Source organism: Carettochelys insculpta, chromosome 3 (genome assembly GCF_033958435.1).
Source record: "Carettochelys insculpta isolate YL-2023 chromosome 3, ASM3395843v1, whole genome shotgun sequence".
NCBI classification, from domain to species: Eukaryota; Metazoa; Chordata; order Testudines; family Carettochelyidae; genus Carettochelys; species Carettochelys insculpta.
In genome coordinates, this window is record NC_134139.1 from 178,338,526 (window position 1) to 178,360,301 (window position 21,776).

General features: G+C 41.3%; 1 protein-coding gene across 3 annotated transcripts in view; it reads right to left on the reverse strand.

Moving 5' to 3' along the window:
• The window catches only part of MBOAT2 (membrane bound glycerophospholipid O-acyltransferase 2), a 181,869-nt gene that overhangs the window by 146,723 nt on the left and 13,370 nt on the right, over nucleotides 1–21,776 (reverse strand). Inside the window, exons 1-3 of one of the 3 annotated variants that reach the window (XM_074988944.1) lie at nucleotides 15,530–15,649; nucleotides 5,956–6,101; nucleotides 3,880–3,957 (exon numbers count right to left, since the gene is read on the reverse strand). In XM_074988944.1, coding sequence (XP_074845045.1) covers nucleotides 3,880–3,911 — 32 coding nt within the window. In that variant the 5' untranslated portion in view covers nucleotides 3,912–3,957; nucleotides 5,956–6,101; nucleotides 15,530–15,649. Of the gene's footprint in view, nucleotides 1–3,879; nucleotides 3,958–5,955; nucleotides 6,102–15,529; nucleotides 15,650–21,776 lie in introns of those variants that run through there. The other 2 variants (XM_074988943.1, XM_074988945.1) reach the window with 2 other exon arrangements.

Genomic DNA, 21,776 nt, shown 5'->3' on the forward strand with positions numbered 1-21,776 from the left:
TAGATGCTGTTAGCCTTCTTGGCTACAAGGGCACACTGTTTACTCATATCCAGCTTTTCATCCACCATAACGCCTAGGTCCCTTTCCATCGTACTGCTGCTGAGCCAGTCGGTCCCCAGCCTGTAACAATGTTTGCGATTCTTCCGCTCCAGGTGCAGGACTCTACACGTCTCCTTATTGAACTGCATCAGATTTCTTTTGGCCCAGTCCTCCAATTTATCCAGGTCACTCTGGATTCTCTCTCTACCCTCCAACGAATCTCTCTCTCCCTCTAGTTTTGTGTCATCCACAACTTGCTGAGGGTGCAATCTAGTCCCTCCTCCAGGTCATTAATAAAGATGTTGAATAACACAGGCCTCAGAACCGAGCCTTGCCGCACTCCACTTGAAACAGACCGCCATCCAGATATTGAGCCATTGACCACTACCTGTTGGGCCCGACCATCAAGCCAGCTTTCTATCCATCTTATTGTCCAAGGATCCAATCCATATTTCCTTAACTTACGGACAAGAATGTTGTGGGAGATGGTATCAAAAGCCTTGCTGAAGTCAAGGTATAATCAGATGTCCTCAGTTGTTATTGTAAGATCCCTTGGGAGCTTTATAAGGAATTCAGTCAATTTTTTCCACCTACATACAGTATAATCACTATTTGGCCCTAAGAAAGTTCCATTGCGGAGGCCATCATTCTAATGTTTCTCTCCTTCTGCAGTTGTTGCCAAGGTTGGGAGGAGAAGGGGAAGGTTTTTGTTTATTTGCTTGTTTTTAAAGGAGGAAGGGTGCTCTAGTGGTTTTGTATCTTGTTATCATTAATCAAAGCTGGGAATGTTTGCTGAGTTATTCCTATATTTCACTACTGCTATAGGGTGAGCTGCTGCCAGCAGGGTCATGAAAATGAGTGCACTCGACAATGCAAATAGCTGCTAATTTGCATAGCTGTGTGCATCATGTGCATAGTCACATGAGATTGCTGTCCCACAGAGGCTTCTGTAGTCACAAAACAAGCCATGTAGACAGGGTTCTGTCGACCAAAACTCCCCTTGTCAACAGCCCCTTATTCCTGAAAAAAAAATGGGGAACAAAGGAACTGTCGATAAGAGGGGTTTTCGCCAATGGAACCCCCTCTACACAGCTCTTTTTGTGATGACAGAAGCCTCTGGTGGGACAGTGATCTCATGTGACTATGCAAATGAGGCCATTTGCATTGTCGAGTGCCCTCATTTGCATGACTCTGCCAGCTGCAACTGGAGATTGGGGTATTGCAGTCTCCCCTCTTGCTGCATCAGCAGGTCCGGCCATATCGGCAACATCATCAGCCTGCAGATCGACAAGTGAATGAGGTTGGGTAGTAGTGCTGACAAGCCCATGCCAGTGCCACCAAGATGATCATTATCCCTTCTGAGCAAATCTTGAGGAGAATCCTATGAACTAGCAGGATCAGAGGGAATGCACAGATCAGCCTGCCTACCGATTCAGAGGCAGATGACCATGGCAGGGCCATTGGAATCGGCACCAAGGTCATGCACAGGAGGACAGTGCAGGTGCTGGAGTATAGGCACCTGAAACTGGCCCAGAGTCTGTTGCGTTGGCACCGGAGCGCTTGGCACTGAATACGGTGTCTGCACTGGCATCAACGTGAGTGCAGGTGTTGGCACTGGTGTCACATCCATGAGCCCCATTGCTTTGTTTCAGTGCTACAGTGCCTGTCCTCTACAGGACGGAGAAGGACCCAGCAGCGTCATCTGTAGAAGTCCTTGTGCCGCTCAAAACACCTCCAGCACTGAGGGCAAATCCAGCGCCTGTGGGCTCCAGCTACACGCCAGCTTCAACGGATGTGCCTCCTGCCCTTCAGCAGTGTGCACTGGAGCCTTGGACTTGAGGCTGCCTTGCTTCTTCAGCGAGCGATTCCTCTCGTGCCTCCTCCTGTTCATCAGGACTCCTTAGACGGCACCACGGTTGACAGCACTGGTGCACTTTGCACTTAGGAGGTTCCCCTCTCCACTCCTGCAGCAGACCCTTGAGGCTTAAGAGTCGCCTCCATTAAGAAGACTTTAAGGCGCTGGACCCTATCTTTTACAGTTCTGGGCTTAAGGGCCTTACAAATAGGACAGCAATCACACAAAAGTGTCCTTCCCCCATGCAAATCAAACAGGCTGAACGGAGTCACTTTTTGGCATACATTTGCCACATTTTGAACAAGCCTTAAAGCCTAGAGAGCCAGGCATTTCCCAGTGCCAAGGAGCTGAGGGGGACAGAAAGCCCTGTCTCGCCTATTAGTTAAAACACGAAGATTAACTACCAAGTACTAAACCATTTACACTACAATAGGCTACCAGCTAAAGATCTGCGCAGAGAAAGCAAGAGCTCCAATGACCAGCAGTGCAGTGAGAAGGAATTGGGGTCGGGGGGTGTTGGGCAGTGCGTACATTGATCATCATACGAGCACCACTCCAGGGGGCACCGCACCAACTCTATGGCTACTGGCTAAGGCAAAAAGCTTCCGGTAACTGGGCATGTGCCCGTGCACACCCAACTTGGAACAGACATGAGCAATCACTTGAAGAAGAAGAAGAAACAGTTGCCCAGAAACCTTTTGTGATGGGATATTTAATATTCCTTATGGGAATACGCTTATGAATACGACTGTGACATAACTAAAATATGAAGTATCTCACATAAAGCACATGAGATATCACTGGAAAGGTTGAATCCTGCTGAATATCTTCATCCCATTTGTATGCATGTGGTATTTTTGTAGATCAAGTTAGGAATATTGAACTGTGTATCTGTAATTGCATATTTGCTGCTTTGGGTCACTCCCACTGTTTACACTTCAGGACTATGATGGCCCATTAGCAAGAGACTATGAAGCTTTATCTTTCTGTGAAAGTGTGGGTCAGCTCATGATATATGAAGACAGAGGCCTTGCATCAGGTGACATGGTCACATGTCTCTGCTGAGATCCATCTTGGATGCTGTATTTTCCCACAAGGGCTGAGGGAAACTTAACACTGCCTTTTGAAAACTTTATTTAAGAGTGGGGAGTGAGGTAATCCAGGATGGCAGCTCTCCCTGGCTACTCGACCCAAGATGACTGACTGGTAATAACTAAGACTGAAGTGGAGGGAAGAAAGTGGGTCCAGGCTGGAAGGATGTGACATATTACATGAAACTAATTTCTTTAGTGTATCAATCTTACCTTGCATGTTGTTTTAATTTTGCTAGTAACCTACTTGGACCAGAGATGATATCTCAAGTTCCCCTCCAATCCTACATTTCTAGGCTTCTCTTATTCTACAACTAAATTAGTGTCCCAACGTGACTACTTTTTCACATTTCTTCTTCCTTTATAAAAGCATTAAGAAAACAAGAAAATGGCATTTAACATGCATTAATATGCACTTTCATTACAGAAATCCTCTTCCCATCATGGGATCTTTTCCTTCTATTAGTATTGACAGCTATAAAATTGTATTAATATGGATTAATCATGTATTTGCAATTGACGATCATTTATGATTGAGTAATGAGAAATACATTAACAATTATAACTTAAGAATACAATGCCACCTTAAGGTTTGTTTCAGCAGACAGCAGGTAGAATAAGTGCTTAGCTTTCGAAACAGCAGGCGAAAAGGACAGTGGTTTTTTCCCCTACAGACAAGATGCCTTTAGTTTAATTCAAATACAGAAATGTTTTGACACTAATGCCAATATCAATACGACATGCTAGACATAATTACAGGACATAAAGCATGTCAGTAAGATGAAATTTATGCAGATATACACCTATTTGTTCTTAGAAACAGCTTTCTAAATAACTGTTCATATTCTTACTTTAAATAACTTTACAATTTACATAAAGAAATCTCATACTTACTTGTGCATATTTTCCACGCCTATCATGATCATGATATAGTAAGAAATTCCACTTTGTACAACAAAATGTAAGGCATACCTAGAAAAAATTATAAGAAGTCACTCACGGCAATCACTTTCCACTACCAACAAATGTAGCACAATTTTTCTTACTTTAAATGAAAAGGTAGTTAGATTTTTAATCCATCAGTTGATGTTGCGCTCTTAACAAGAGGATCACCTTTAAGATAGGTAACCGAAAAGCAAAAAGCCCACCAATTTTTGACATTCACTCTTTTCCTGTATGAGCATGCTTGAGGGCTTCTTGCATTCAAATATCAGGTCCTTATCCATTCTCTGTAAAAGAGAACTTTGACATCCTCAAAATGATTTGAAGAGTTGTCTTATACAAGCATATACCCTGAGTTGGAGCTCCCCCTTATCTGAGGATGAGCACGCTGTCAGTTGTTAAGACAATGTGAGAATTAGCCTTCTTACATCATACACAAACAGTGGAAGATGGAAGTTCAGATTTTGCTGTTTGCTTTTCACATAAAGGAAAAATAGTCACTGAAGTTCCACACTGACCTTCATGGAGAAAGATATCCTATTTATCCAAAGAACAAATACAGTATGGCATCAACAGAAACATTTTCTTAGATACTACTCGTAAGCCAAAATAGGTAAAACCTTGTCCTGTAGCTCTATCTCCTTTCCAACCAACTGAAATGGTATGGTATTTTGTGATGGAAAAGTATATTTTATAATAACTAGACGTAAACCATCAAGTTACTTCACATTAGCAACCAAACCCCCATCAGTTGAAGACTCAATGATTAAAGCACTTTTGACTATCTGTACATTCTCCCAATTGTTTTTACAAAAAGCATGGTGATAGAAAGTCTTTTTTTTACAGACAGTAGGATGTTGACAAAATAATTCTTCCTTAAGTTTGTTTTCTTAATATTATCTATGAGGAAAACATGTTTGACTTTCACTAGGCAGATTTTTCTCTCATTTTGGGACCATCTTAATCAAAACAGATCATATTATTAAAAATACCACAAATTTGGAAACATTCTTTCCCACATAAATCCAAAATACAAACCAACTAATAGTCAGCTTCATCTCAGTTTTTACACAGATTTGTAAGTCAGATTTTCCTATAGATCTTGGACATTCATTTATTTCAAAATCTGCTTGGTCTTTTTGATAGAAGTAGGTCCAATTCACAGAGACCTGCATTATTACAGAAAAATCCTTACAAACAGTAGTAGTTAACCTATTAGAGATAAATGCAAGTTGAAACTCATGTTGGTTTTGATGTAACACTGCAGCAACATTTTTAAAGAAAGAAAATGCTATGCTATTTTAGAAGAATATTTTGAAAATGTTTTATCCACTTATCCCTCTGATTTTATGGCAATTAATATTAAAGAAAAGCATTCCCTTTATAAATATCAATGCTGTTTTCAAGTTCTTATTAGTTACAATTAAGTCCATAAATATATTTTCATTTTTAATTCAAAAGCTAAAGATCAGGAACAAGATTACTTTGACCTGTGATAAGGACACTCTGCATTTCAACAGTTAAAGAGCTATAGTTTTTTTTAATCTCAATGTCTGTCATTAAATAAATTTCCTGTACCTGTGAAAATTTAAATCAATAAAAAGAAATAGACACTAATATTATCCACTGACACTAAAAAAAAAAAATTACTTTCTGCCACCCCTATTCATGGACGTTACTATTCACTATGTTACACTAATTTGTCACAAGTTGTACAAGTTACAAAATTAATTTTTGTTTTAGCTCTTCTTTTCTCTTCCCAAAAACAGCTGCAATTCTTTGACTCCATAAAAGGCCTTCGGCAATTAAATGATGTTGGAGCATTTACAGTCCTTCCCATCTCAGTAACACTGGATAAAGAATACATCACTTTGTTTCTTTCTGTACATTTGTATACAACAACGAAAAAGATAATAGAGTAGTAAAATTTTACTGTAATAAACTTCAGTGTTGCCAAATATCAAAATGTATGTAAAAAAAAACCACCCACAAAAAAGGAGTTGAACAATAAGATAAAATATTACTCACCATCCAAAACAAAAAAGTGCGAGATAAAGGCCTAAAAGTGTGGCAACAACATGTCTTATAAATGAGCTAGTTTTGCTTGAATGAAGGTATGTTCGAAACCAAATAGCTGCAAGCAAGGCAAATAGTTGGCACACTACGAAGTTGACCTGCAGAGAAAAGACAGCTGTTATTGTACACAATAATCATACACAAGACTATCACTTGCTTCCATATCAGAAATCTCACCCACAATATCTAACTGCTAATGACAGAACTAAAAGATCTGAAAACTAATTATGATATTCTGTATTACAAATACTGATGCATCTCAAAATTTTAAAGAAATAATCTTCACACCACATTTCTGAGCAGAGAAGTCTATAGCCATTTTACAGATTGGCAACTAAAAAAGAATTGAGAGGCAGATTCATCAAGATTACAGGAGTAGGCTGCTGTAGATCCATAAACCGAAACAAAATATTCTAAGTACCAGGCCACTGCCCTAACTAGAAAGCCATTTTACATCTTCTGAAAACTTGGTTTTGAACTGGGTTATCATTTTTAGAAAATCAACTTCTTTAGTCTCATGCTAGAATTGACCCTTGCTCCCATCATGGCACAGAACTTACTTTGGTAGTCTGTCCTTAGATCTAAAAGAATCAGTTGAAATTTTGGAGCTGAATACATGCAGAATGTTGTGCAGCCAAAGCCACACATCAACAGCAGGGCTGGATACTATGTGTATTGTATGTTCTCTGACACCCCAAATACCTTCCTTCTTTTTCACTGTGCTATCCCACAGGCAAGTTGCCTTATAATACAGGTGATCTGCCATTTTGTTATCAGCAAAATGATTCATAAGGTAGCTAGGACACTGGAAACAGAAATACATTCTGAGTCAGGTTGACTGTAACATGAAGAGTTTTCAAAGTCTTCTGCCAAGGCTGTGAAAAAGTGGTTTGCTTTCCCCAACATAGCAACTGCAGAATCTTGCCAGCAAAATTGTTTTGGACTGGGGACAGTTTTATAAACTGAGTTCTCTTTACACAGAACAGAATGTTTCTCACCGTCAAAAAATTTTCCATTTATCTTGGAGACCTGATTAGATTTGGAATAATCATCTGAATATTTTCTTATCAGATGAACACATTCAGGATGGGGTGAACTGTGGTCCCTTCTTTACACACAGATGACCAGATGTCCCTTCTTAAAGGGACAGTCTTGTATTTAATTCCCTTCTGCAAGTGATCCTTCTTTTTGTCTATTAAAAATACAAAAAAGAGGCAAGTTTTCCCATATTTTCTGTGTCATCCCCCACCCAAAGAATGCTAGCCAGAATTCTTCTCACCAGCCACCCAACCACAAGAAGTGAGCTGGAGGAGAAAGGCAGCGGCCAATGGAGGCAAATGTGCAGGGTGAAGATGCAGTGTGCAGGGCCAGACATTCCCCTTGTTGGTCCATTAGTGCAGCCCCCATGGCATGCCAGCTCTCAGCCAACAGGGCGCTTTCCCTTGTCCCGCTTCCAGATGGCACTGGTTGTGCACTGACAGATGTGGTGGTTTTTACATGCTCCCCTCTCATTGTTTTGCCCCTTCATCCACTTAGCCCTGTTTTTCCTCAATAATGCCTCCACTCTGGAAGCACACATCCTCCTGCCAGCACTGTGTGGAGAGCCACCCTTGGTTAGAGTACTCATCTCACTAGCAGTCTGGCCAGCACCCTCCTTCCTTCCTTCCTTCCCCCACAACCTTTGGCTGGGCCAGTGCCCCAGGAAAGCCCAATACTCTGCAGACTGGGGAACTGGCCAGAAGGAACCAAGCCCTGGAAGTTTCAAAGCCTCACAAAGCACTGGTAAGAGGAAGCCTCTCCACCCCTCAGCTAAGCTCTCAAGTGGTGGTGAGGGAAGTGGAGAAAAGGGAAGTGATTTCCTCCAACCTGTTCATGCCCTAACTCTGCTGTAGCAGCTCTCTGGGATGGGACTTAGCACCCTCTTCATCGACCCCAATGCTGGGTCTTGCCCCCAGGAAGCCTAGGGCTGCTCCATCCCACACACACCCTTCCCTGCTAAGATAGCTTTCTGGCCAGGTTTAATGAAGCCCTTGAAGTCAAAGCAGCAATCAATCCTACTCACTGCTCTGTTGTGTGCTGAATGAGACAGGCATTCTAGGTAAAAAAAGATGGTGATCATGTTATTAAAACTATATCATAACTGGGTGTTTGACTTCAAACAACCACATTTTAATGCAGGTTTTTTAACTAAAAATAACTAAAAAGTCTGTCATGTGGACCCACACTGAAATCACCAGAACTTAGGTCACTACCACGTTTTTGACCATTAGATCCACAGCACAAAACTCTACCATTTGATATAATGCCTAACTAAGAGCAGCATTAGCCTATTCACCTTCAGTGTGGACCAGGTATTAGAACAGCGTTTCTCAACATGTGGTACGCTTACCCTTCGGGGTATGCAAGAGAAGTCCGGGAGTACACATGCCCAACCCGTATGGGGCTCTTTGAGCAAATAAAATGCTTGGAGCTGTGGGAGCGCTGTGCACTGCTCCGCGCACACGTCCCGCCCTAGCGCTTTGAGGGAGAAGTGCAAGGCAGTGGCGATGGTGGCAGTGGCAGCTCCAGTGAGTCACCAGCACCGGATTACAGCGGGCAGGGGGTAGGGTGGCAAGGTGGGGGCTGGGGGTGCCTGATTCTGGGGGAGGGAAGCCAGGATTGGGTTAAAGCTGGGAGCTGGGTATGTCTGGCTCTGGAAGAGGTGAGTGGGGAAGTGGGTTAAAGCAGGGGCCTGAGGGTGCCTGGCTCTGAATATTACACTTGTTATCTGAAATAAGTGATCAAATTGCTATTTGTACAATTTCTGTTAGTTTTTTTCTATAATTACATCCCCAGCCCTCTCGCTTAAACCCAATTCCCCACCACCACCCGCACAGAGCCAGGCACGCCAGCCCTACTGCTTTAACCCAACCCCCCCCCGCCATCCTCCAGAGCCAGGCACCTCAACCCCCACCCCCCTCCACTTTAATCCAACCCCCCCTCCCCTCATAGAATCATAGGGCTGGAAGGGACCTCAGGAGGTCATCTCATCCAGCCCCCTGCTTCAAGTAGGATCAACCCCCACTAAGTCACCCCAGCCAGGACCTTGTCAAGCTGGGACTTAAAAATCTCTAGGAATGGAGAATACACCACCTCTCTAGACAATGCATTCCAGTGCTTCACCACCCTCCTGGTGAAGTAGTTCTCCTAATATCCAACCTACTCCTCACCTTCTGTAACTTCAGACAATTGCTCCTTGTTCTGCCATCTGACACCACTAAGAACAGTTTCCCTCCATCCTCTTTAGAGCCCCCCTTCAGGAAGCTGAATGCTGCTATTAAATCACCCCTCAGTGTTCTCTTCTGTAAACTAAATAAACCCAAATCCCTCAGCCTCTCCTCATAGGTCACGTGCTCCAGCCCCTTCATCATTTTTGTTGCTCTCCACTGAACCTCCTCCAGCACATCCACAACCTTTTAATAGTGGCGGTGGGGGGGGGCCAAATCTGGACACAATATTCCAGATGTGGCCTCACCAGTGCTGAATAGAGGGGAATAACCACTTCTCTAGATGTGCTCACAATGCTCCTCCTAATGCACCCTAGATGCCGTTAGCCTTCTTGGCTACAAGGCACACTATTCACTCATATCCAGCCTTTCATCCACCATAACCCCTAGGTCCCTTTCCTCTGTACTGCTGCTTAGCCCATCAGTCCCCAGCCTGTAAGACTGCTTGGGATTCTTCTGTCCCAAGTGCATGACTCTACACTTGTTGAACCACATCAGTTTTCTTTTGGCCCAATCTTCCAATTTATCCAGGTCACACTGGATCCTATCTCTGCCCTTCAATGAAGCTACCTCTCCCCATAGCTTAGTGTTGTCTGCAAGCTTGCAGATGGTGCAATCCAGTCCCTCATCCAGGTCATTCTGGATCCTATCTGCTTCTCCTGCTAGCTCAGTGTTATCTGCAAACTTGCTGAGGGTGCGATCCAGTCCCTCATCCAGGTCATTAATAAAGATGTAGAACACCACCAGCCCCAGAACTGAGCCTTGGGGTACTCCACCTGAAACCAACCCCCATCTAGATGTTGAGCCACTGACCACTACCCGTTGTGCCCGACCATCAAGCCAGCTTTCTATCCATCTTATAGTCCATGGATCCAATCCATACTTACTCAGTTTTATCCCTCCTCTAAAGCCAGGCACACCTAGCCCGCCTTCAGTTTCCCGTAATCCATTGATGGTGACTCACCAGAGTTGCCCCTGCCACCTTCACCACTACCACACTCTTCTCCCTCCAAATGCTGGAGGGAATGCATACACAGAGCAGCGCACAGCACTCCCACGGCTTTAAGCATTTTATTGCTCAAAGAGCCGCACGCAGCTCAAATGTGCGTACCCTCTCCCCCGAACTTCTCTTGTGTACCCCTAAGGGTACAGGTACCACACATTGAGAAGCACTGGTTTAAACAAATGTGTTGCAATGGTAGAAAAAAAATTTGCATGTCTGAAAAGTGTGGGTAAGTGACAATGCGCTGACTGTGAAACAACAATCTGAATGAAGTCTGATGCCAGTACAACTAAATGATAAAAGATGCCGACTCGGACATCACCCAGATAAACAAGGTCCAGGTACTTATTATTTTTAAAGGGGTTCTTTATAAAAATAGATTGAGACACACTGCACTAGAGCAATAATTTTCAAATCTTTTTTCATTTGCAGACCACTATTAAATTTCAAATGGATGTGTGACCCCTTGTGAGATCGAAGTTTGTGCCACTCCAGTGGTTGAGAAACATGGTTCTATGGTAACAACAATCTTTCATGGACCCTTCACACATATTCTGGAGGCCACAAGCCCAGTATTCTGTCTTCTGATGGTAGCCAAATAACAGACACTTAGAAATCAGGAGAACCACTAGTTTTCCACAGACCTGGATAAAAGCACAAGCTTGTCCACTCATCTTTTTTATATTTGTCCAGCATGAGTTGGAAGGAGCCTGTACTTGAAGCTTGCTTGACAGAACATTATGCAAAGAAAAAAATATCTGAAGCATTATAACAAATTGGCTCTGGAAGAAAGGTTCCTGCAACCACTGTATTAATCTTTACACCAACTGAGTAAGTCAGCAGTCCCTCTTCAAAGCAAAATTCACTGGATTTAATATGGCAAAAATTTAAATCCCACAGTCAAGCTCAGAGATGAAACAGGGATTTTCACTACTCTAACTCTGCCTTGTAGAGTACTTCACTGACATCACTGGCTTGGTTCCCAAAGCTTCTCTCTGAGGACAAAATATTTGATATAGGTTCTCAAGCTGGAAGGTCATAAACAGATGCCAGTGGATTGCAAATATCCCACCTTTCCTCGATTGTGGGGGTCATATGTGGAAAAGAGTGAACCAATTATTTATATTAAGTTCTATGGAGAAAAAGACCATTTTACTGGGTGTCTATACTGCACACAGAGTGATGGGAACCCTCCAACCCTCCCTTCCATTTCAGTTGGGGTCTGAAGGCCTTACTTTAACCACAAAATAAAAAGAAATAAAATATTTTTTAAAGATATGCTTGCACCACAGGTCTTCCTCCAGCAGCTTCTATTGTCCAACTAACAATAAACCCTATAATTTTAAAATAAATTTGTTGGCATCATCAGGACCACCAGCCAATATCATTCACATTCACGTTTCTTTTCCAGTTATTAGTTGACTGTAGTCCAAAACAACATTATAAGGTGAAAAAAAAAGATAATTTGGATTTTCAGTTTTTGGCAAATAATTATTTAAGAATGCTGAGATGAATAATAAAGAATATGATATAGGCACTAATAATCTGGTTTGTGCAATAAATGAACATCAAATCCAATAAGTCTTTTAAACATGGCTTATTAATTCTTTATTCAAAATCACTGCAAGGAGAGAAAAAAATGTGTAACTAAGGATTTCTAAAAATGTCATTTTGAACAACAGTATATCTACACATTTTCAGAATGAGAATAAGCCAATATTCAGACTCTCTGTGAGCGATGAGATTCAAGCTGAAGGTAATAACTCTGACCAGTAAGCCAGTAACTCCACCATGAGGCCCCTGGGAGTTCCATCCCACTCCCAAGCCTGGATGAAGAAGGAAGGTTGGTCAGATAAGTGACAATGCGCTGACCATGAAACAACAATAGGAATGAAATCTGATGCCAGTACAACTAAATGATAAAAAGATGCCGGCTCGGATGTCACCCAAATAAACAAGGTCCACGACATCAAATGATCAGGGTTGGGTCGATAAGTTAGCTACCAAAAGAAAAGTACAAATAACATATATACTAGCAAATGGAATGTAGAGCATCCAAACACTGTGGGCAACTGGAAAATTACAGCTGCTTTGGAAGGAGAGAGAGAGATACCAATGCGATATATTTGAACTGGCAGAGATGGGTTGGACGGCATTTTGAGAGATATGCAGTTACAAACTGATTTGGTTAGGGAACAAAACGAAGCATGAGGCAGGAGTCGGATTCCTTCTTAGCAAAAGAGCTGGAGGAGCACTGCCAGGATACAAACCGGTGAGTGCAAGAATGATGGCAGCGAGATTCAAAGCAAAACCACTCAACATTTCGGTTATTCAGGTATATGCACCCAGGTCAGACAGTATGGAGGAAGAGGTTGAGCTATTCTATAAAGACTTGACAAAGATGTTGGAGAAGATACGAAAGACAGATGTGTTGATCATTGGAGGAGATTGTAACGCGAAGGTCAGAACAGATAACAAAGGTTGGAAGAGAGTCATGGGAAGGTTTGGATATGGAGAAAGAAACGAACAAGGTGAGAAACTACTAGAGTTTGGTATGGAGCGTGAGACAGTGATCTACAATATGAGATTCCAACAAAAGGACTGTAGGAAGTGGACATGGCAATTGAATGACAGGAAGTCCAAGAACATGATGGATTTGATCTTGAGAAGAAGATGGGTAACATCAGTACAGCAGTGCTGAACCTTCCAAGGAGTGGATATAGAGTCAGACCACAGTCTAGCGATCACACACATTAAGATTAAACAACAGAAAGTGGAAGACACAGTTTAAGAAAGAAAAAGACATGGTGAGAAAGAAATAGGGAATGCATACAGAGCAGCACTCAAAGAGAAGATTAGGAATGTGGCCACAGAGAAAGACCTAGATAAGAGAGTCGAAGGGATAGCCACAGCGATAGAAAAGGCAATTGAGCAGAATGTTCCGGAAGAAGAAAAGATCAATAAGAAGTGGATTACACAAGAGATAATGAAGTTGGTTCAAAAGAAAACAGCATCAACGATCAGAAGGGAGCTTTCTGAGAGGGCAGAACAGCAATATAGTGTGAAATGCAATGAAGTAAGGAAAGCAGCCAGAAAGGATAAGGCGAAATGGTTAGAGGAGCAGTTTGAAGATATAGAGAGGTATTACAGTGAATGTAAAACCAGGGAGGTGTATAAAATGATTAGGAATATTAATAGGAAGTATTAGCTGAAGCACATGGCGATCAAAGATGAGAACGAAGAGGTGCTCATGCACACGGAGAAAACTGTGCAGTGATGAACGAGATATTGCACTGATCTACACAAAGCACAGTTGGACAAAGTGTCTCAGAGAGACTGATCAAAGAACTGAAAGAGAGATCTCAGCTGAGCATCGAGAGTGAGAACAATATTTCAAAGGAGGAAGTAGAAAGAACAGTGAAACAACCAAACAACAACAAGATCCCTGAAAATGATTAAGATCTCGGCAGAGATGATTAAATACGGCGGAGAAAGTATGATTCAGGAAATTCCATGCTATATTACATAGTTGGTGTAAGAAGGGAAGGCACCTAAGCAATGGACAAGATCCACGCTAGTGACAATATGCAAGAAAGGAAGTGCACTGGAGTGCAAGAACTACAGACAGATTGCCCTGACGAGTCATCGAGGCCAGGTGCTGATGATGAAACTGACAGAGACTGAGACTGCAGAAAGAAGAACATCTAGCGGATGAGCAAGCAGGTTCTGGAAAGATACAAGTACCATACAGCAGATACTGGCACTAAGATTGATAGTGGAGAAAGCTCGATGAAAGAACAAGAGCATCGACACTTGCTTAGTTGATTTTCAGAAGGCATGTGTCAGTATAGATCTGAAAGTGGCTAGGGCAGTATTGGAGTCTTACAAAGTAGATAGCAGACTGCTACAGTTGTTGAAGGATACCAGTGACAATGCAGAGGCAGCAGCGAGAATGTGTGGAGAGTTGGGAAGTTCGTTTAGAACAAGTAGAAGTACAAGACAAGGAGATCCGATACCACTGAGTATCGTCGTCATGTATCTAGAGAGAGCAATGGACAAGATCACAGGAGAGGTGGAAGGGATATCTGTGCATGGGATAAGAATTAACTTGACATTTGCAGATGATATAGTTATCATTGAGGAAGATGAGGAAAAGCTAGCAAAAACAGTGCAGTGCTAAATGAGGAAGGGAAGCAGTACAGCTTGTTTATGAACATCAATAAAACCAAAAACAATGGTATTTGGAGATAAGGAAATAGGAAGGAACATCAATGTAGAGCATGTAGAGAAGTTCATGTATCCAGGGAGCAACATAACATATGATCCAGACTGAAAAGAAGGAAATAGCGAAAGCAAGAGTGAGTTTGAAGCCAACTAATAAGATCTGAAAAATCAAAGGGATTAGCTTAGGAACCAAGTTGAGCATCTTGAAAACGTGTGTATTCAGCAGCATATTGTACAGATGTGAGACGCGTGATAATGAAAGTTTCAAAGAGAATATTGGCATTCAAGAGGAGCTCTTACAGAAAGATTCTAAGAACAGGATGGATGCATAAGGTTACCAACGAGTAATTATATAGGAAGATATGGCCGAAAGAGAACTTACTGCAGAAGGTTATACCGTGCGAGTTTCAGCTATATGGGCATATTTGCAGAAGGAATGACGAATGCAAAATAAAGACCCTGGTATTTGGCATAATGGACAATTCAAATAGGACAGGCAGACCCCACAGAGAATGGGTAGAAAGAATAGTAGACTGGTGCAGAGCTAGTCTACAGAAACTAAGCCACTCTGCACAGGACCAGGAAAGATGGAAGGAAATAGTGAGAGAGGCATCAGACACCAACAGGTGCTGAGCCCATGGTTGATGATGATGATGATGAGTAAGCCAGTCTCTCAGTGACTCTGAACCAGTGGTTCTTAATCTCATTTTTAGTTCTATTCAGCAACCTATGTCAAGGAACAGACAAACCCAAGGAAACCAATTTGGTTTAAAAGTGGCCCTGGAATAAGAATTCTGACTTGTTTTTTTAAAAATAATAATGAGAAAGAAGAAAAACATGACCTATGGTAGTATTTCTTGTGAAAGGAAACTGTTTTGGCCAGCTAAGGGCTGAGCAACTCAAATTACAAATTAAAAGTATTTACAGTTTCACTACACAAAATGAGTGAGTTTAAACTCTCGAGATACATTTCAAATCAAAGGGCAGTTTCACTGCTGAACTTTCTTAGAGAGAAACATGCTTCCTTACTTACTTAAATAAGTTATGGAGTTTCAGTGAGAAACAGTATACTGGAAACTGTTAATTATGTTTTGATCAGAGTAGTCAAATGCAGTGTTCCCTCTAAGCTGGGTGCTTGTGCAGCCATTCAGAAGAGATTCCAATGCCTCTGAGCTGATTAGCTGAGAACTCACAGCTAGGTTTTTCCTTCTACTACTGGTGGTGTACATTCACACATCTCAGGGCACTTAAAATTTATTTTGCACCTAAATAGAAAAGATTATAGGTAACATTGGTTAAATGGTAAGGGAAACAATTATATATTTCTTAACAAACCACTCACAATTATGTCTTCTACATGAAAATGTGGAGTAACTGAATGACTTGGTTTTTAGGATATCTTAATGCTGTGATACAAATGAACTTCTAGTACTAGAGCACAACTTAAACCAGTGTTTCCCAAATGGTGTTCTGTGGAACCCCAGAGTTCCACAAAGTGAAAATAAAGGTTCCACAAGAAAATTCCATTGCAATAACATATTATGATTTTTAGAAATAATTGATATGTAAGCATTTATTAATTTTATTAAAAAATTTCATTTATGTTTGCCACGATGCGTCTTTGCATAATGCCATCTACTACTCAGCCCTGTGCGCACAGTCAGTACTGCCATCACCTGTCATATACCACTGTAAATCCCTGTACTCACTCTTAAGGGGCATAGATCATTTTGGGGCGGCTTATGTCAAGAATATTCAGCTTCACAAGGATGTGCAATTCGTCAGTTGTTATCCTTCACTAGCACATACTTCTGCAAAATTGGTTCTCAAATTACACAGCAACAAAAATCGAATACAGAAATTGACTGAATGCCGCACCAGATATGCAAATCCAACTTCCTGTATTAAACCAAACATAAAAAGAATTTGCCAAGAAAAGAAGAAAAACCACTCTTTGCATTGAAAACTGCCATATAATGCATATTAGTTTTTGAGCTTTATTTTTATACACATTAAGTGTGATTTTTGTTTTTAAATATGCACAATTAAACTAAATGTTGATTTCGTCATCTTGTTTAGCATTTTTTATTATTACCCTTATTTGTGGTATACTTTTTCAGCTCCATGTATGAGGCTGTTATTCGGGGTTCTGTAAAATTCTTTTAAGTTTAAAAGGATTCCACGGTCAAATAAAATTGGGAAACACTGACCTAAAGTCATCTTGACAGTCAAGAATATGATACAAAGAAGCAAACACTTTGATTATAGGTCTGTACCATAACTGGGACCATGTTTTCCGAGCAGGATACACAAAATATGTTTGGAGGAATTCTGCACTACTGTGCATGTACAGACTTCATGTGCTGAGCAGGTTCCGTGCCCCCATATGCCTCTCCCCTGTCAAATAAATAAATAAACTAATAAATTAAAAAAACCTTCTGCCAGAAACCTGCTGCAGTTATGCCTTTTGCCCATCAGGGTCCACTGTAGCTCAAACAGAGCAGTCGTACCTCGGTCAGCACCAGCTGCTAACCAGGAAGAGAAGGCAGTGACCTGCCAGTGCAGCCAGGTCATAAAATGGCAATTTACTTAAAAATGACTATCAACAAGTACGTCTGTAATAACACAGACTATGCAAAAAAGATTCAGGAAATGGACATGGTGGGGAGAGACAGAGTGGGGCACATGAGACTGCTGGGGGTCACAGACTGTGGCTCATAAGGGCTACTGCACGAAGAAAGATTGAGGCAAAGGCTGAATGGGACTGGAGGTGCAGGTCCACATGAGGACCGGGGAAGTATGCCTGGTTGGATGGGGTTAATTGGTTGAGGGTGCATGCCCACATGGGGAGGAGGCATGGCTGAGTGCAGGGTATGGAAACACATGGGGACAGGGAGGTTCAGGGACAAATGATGACAGAAAGAAGCTGTGCCTTAGTGAACAGGAGAGGCTAAGCGTTAGCCAGAGTCAGCCTCAGGGAAGGGAGGCTGAGCGTTAGTCAGAGTCAGCCTCGGGGAAGCTCGTTCACAATCCCCGCCCCCATACATACACAAATCTGTTCTATACTTCTCCCACCCACACTCAACAACCAGGCTCTTTCCTCAGCTCCTCTGTTACATTTGACTCCCCCAAGCCTCTGTATTGCTTCTGAGTGATGCAGGAAATACAGTTCTGTATTATGGTTTAAGTGAATTACTACTCAGAGTTCTGTATTATGGTTTAAGTGAATTACTACTCAGAGTTCCATATAAATATAAATATGCCTAGTAAGGTATCTGTTTGTCAAAAACCAATTTCCTGGGAATCTTTTTTCATAGTCTGAATCATTACAGACATACTTAGCTGACAGGCATTTTGAAATAAATGCCCAAAATCACTGAAACTAGTGTGATTCTATTGTGTTATATTGACATGTGTAATATGTAGAATTCTGCAGCATTTTAAAATATCATGCTCAGAATTTTACATGTTGGTGCTGAAGTCCCCTGGAGTAATAGATGCACAGTAAAAATAGCAATGTCTGTCGCCAAAGTGGCTGAGGTTAGACACCCAAGTAAAGAACACATGGTAGTGGGGAGAGGAGGGGAAAGAAGGTCAGGCAGTTTGTATCTGGATAGCTACCTTAAGCCAAGCCCATGCCAGCACCACCATACTGCTGTTTTTAGTGTGCTACCACAAGCAGAGACAGCACATCTGTCTACTGGCTCTGGAGACATACCCAATGTGACCGAAAGGACAATAAAATTTAAAACAATTTTTTTCAAAGTAGTACAAGTCGGTCAGGAAAGAAAAAAAATATACTACATAATTTTAATTAATATTTGTTGCTTTTTCCCCTTTATATCCTTGCTTAGCATCTCTACAGTCAACTGATTAATATCACATAAACCCTCTGCCAAACACTTTTGTATTTTATTTTTGGCAGGCAGAGCAATGAGGAGGTAGATAAACTAATTATAAATAGCAATAACTGCTAAGATAGCACCCAAACACCCAAAAGAACATGAGATATACAGAAATAAAACCTCTCTAGCCATAGAATTCTAGTTACCACCGACTAACACACTGGAATCCATATGGGGTATCAAACAAGTACAACCCATATTTGATGGGACCCCTACCCTGAAAAAAACACTGTCTTAACCACCATTTCTGAACTTCAAACAACCCTTCAATCTCATTATCAGAAGCAAGCTGTCCACAAACCAGAATGTGGTGGCCAACATGTCCTTGAAGCCTAAACTGCTTCTCACAGCTCCCAATGCTTGGAAACACTGAACCATAGACATTCAATGTATAAATAAATAAATAAACAAACAAACTAACCACAACCCACCAGAGGATTACCCTAATGGGTCATACATAATTATAATGTCACTGAACTCAGCAGGCTATTCAAAATGTTTTGGTGGGCCCATGGGCTATAGTTTGGAGACCCTGCGCTAGACACCAAAAAACCATGAATCTTCATTCAGAACCTATATTTATGATTTATTACAACAATCGGTAGCCCACAAACCCTGGGGTCAGCAACCCCCAACACAGGTACCATGAGTGGCATGTGAGCTGATTTTCCTCAGCAAGCGAGGCAGGAGCACAGCCTCACTCTCCTCCCCCTGCAGCCCAGAACTTGTTCAAAGCCATGCTGCCTACAAATTAACAAAAGACCAGCTAAGGCTACCAACCAGCACCTAAACAGTAAAGCTCCCCATCTTAATTTATTTATTACTGAAGCTGTTGTAAGTAAGACTCTTAGTGACTTTAGAAAGCATCACCAGCACTCAGACCAGAGAGGTCAATTGGTCAAATTTTGGCACTCTGCCTCAGAAAGTTTGCTGACCCCTGCACTAACCTGTTCTCCATCCTATGAATACAGGGGTATTACTTGGCAACATCACCTCACATGGCCTCTTACAATATGTGCTAACTACTTCTGATCAACAGTTGCCCTAAGGCCCAGTGATTCAAAGGAGCGCAGGGATCTGGCCGCTGCCACCCCCCCTTCCCCATCCCTTTCAATTGTGATGGTGCACAGCACTGTGTGCCCCAGGTAGTGCTAAGGACTGGGGACGAGCATGGCGATCTCCAGCAGCACTGAGGACTGGCTGCCCTCGGCCTCCTCTTTTGCCCTCAGCCCCGCTCTTCCAGCAATGCAGAGCTGCACTCCCAGGTTGCCCAGAGCCCACAGAAGCTGTCTCCTCTCCTGATAAACACATCTACTTTGTGATTATTCTGAGTACCCTTCCCAGACTTTAAGAAAAGCTCCATGTAGCAAAAAGGTTTATTGCTTTCACCAGCAGAAGGTGGTCCAACCTTGTCTATCTAATATCCTAGGACTAACATGCTTGGAAGGATTATGAGTAAATATCAGTAACGATCTATTTCACAGTATACACACAAACCAACAAAAAAATATTTCCCTGTATATTAAATGTTTACATATTAATAACAGAAGTATACATATAGGAAAAGTGAAAACAATGCTGAGAACTTTTATTGGATTTTGATTTAAGGATATTTTCTTTGTATATTTTGATGCGATGATGATAATTTGTGTTTTAATGCTTATAAGATTTTAACTTTCTGAATCTCAGTGGCCTACTCTTGTTAAATAACTATTGCATGATTCCCCTCTCCCCTAATTTCCTGTAACTTTGAAAATGTAAAAACCAATAAAATTTAAACATGCTTAAAACTATTATTCATAAGTTCTTAAAAATTAAATTCTACCAACCCTAACTATACAATAACCTTAAAAAGATTTAAGCAGGCAATAGAGAATCACTGTGTCTATATTAATCTTGGTTTTCTATATAAGTGACTTGAAAAGAGGGTGGGCAAAGGTGAACATGGGCACTTTTAGCCATTTTATACATAAAGGTTCATTAAAAAATAAACACTGGAAATTTAAAAATTTTACTAGTTCTCAAAATAAAATCATAGTTTTCCAAAATACAGATGATGAAGTAAATATAAGCGAGAGGAGAGGAGCAAATGGGATGAGAAAATAGTTTTAAAACCATGAATTTATTTATGTTCGAGGAACACTTGAGAGAAACTTTTTTTTCTAATTTTTATCTGCCTCTGAAGTCAAGTAATGACAGAGAGTTGAGAAAATACATTTGAGCGAGGAATTTTTTTTTTTTAAAAGAAAACTTGAAGTAAGTTTAAAAAGGGAGAGAGTTTTAGTGAAAGCAATGGAGCGGGTATAAAACAATCTTCAATCTTATTCTCTTGGAGTGCCTCAAGGAAGCCCCACACAATACTGAAGATGTCAGCTCTTTTGCCTCTGAAATTCACTGCTTGATATGCCTATGCTAAAGTGTCTACAGAATCCACTAGAAACTCTTTTCAGAGAGGAAAATACACAGTATATTAGGCCAGACAGCACCATTCTGCAAAAGACATGGCCAGAGGGACATGATAACTGAATAAAAAGCATTTCCCAGAGGTTTCTGTAAATTATCCCTTTGAGAAGAAGGGAGAGCTGCCTTGGGAGGAAACACTGGGGAAATTAAGATCTGATCAGAATTAAGTCCCAATTGGATTTCAACACAAAAATCCAGTGAGATTGCAAGTAGCAGTGCCATAAAACACAACCGTTTTTCTGCTCCAAACATTCCAAGAGCCTCAGAAAGGGACTTGTGCACAGAACAAATAGGCAGGTGAGGTTCTGTGGCTTGAAATGTGTAGGACCTCAGAACAGATCTGAGGCAACCAAAATAGCAAGAAGAGACTTTTTTTTCCAAATTTGGTAAAAATCTCAATAATTCAAGAGCTGCAATGCATGTGAATATGAGATGGTCCTTAACAAATAACGTCACACCATACCTTTTTTAATCCCTATTTTAAGAAGAGCACACTCTCAATGATTTACAATGTGACGTGTTTTATTGCAGGCCATTCTCAAACTTCTTACATATTGTATTTCCTCGCACTTTACACGTGTACTTGTACCACTATCTTCCTAACTTTCACTCCTGAGCCCACTTTAATTACGCCAGTTTTACTTCATGTTTAATTTTAGCTTCTTTTGTTAAAATGTGTGTTGCCCTTAACAGCAAGCATGCCACAAGTTTCCTTTTCCTTTTCAAAATCAACACTTTATTAGCAATACGATCAAAACACAGATGCAGTATCATAACCCACAATGCCTTGAACGTATTAAAGGCAGAGTTATCCAATGTTTCAAGATCACGTATCCTCTGCTATTTAGATATGAGTTGTTCATTGCTGGGCTTTTAAACATTCACTGTTTGTCAAAAATAATCAGGAGGGGA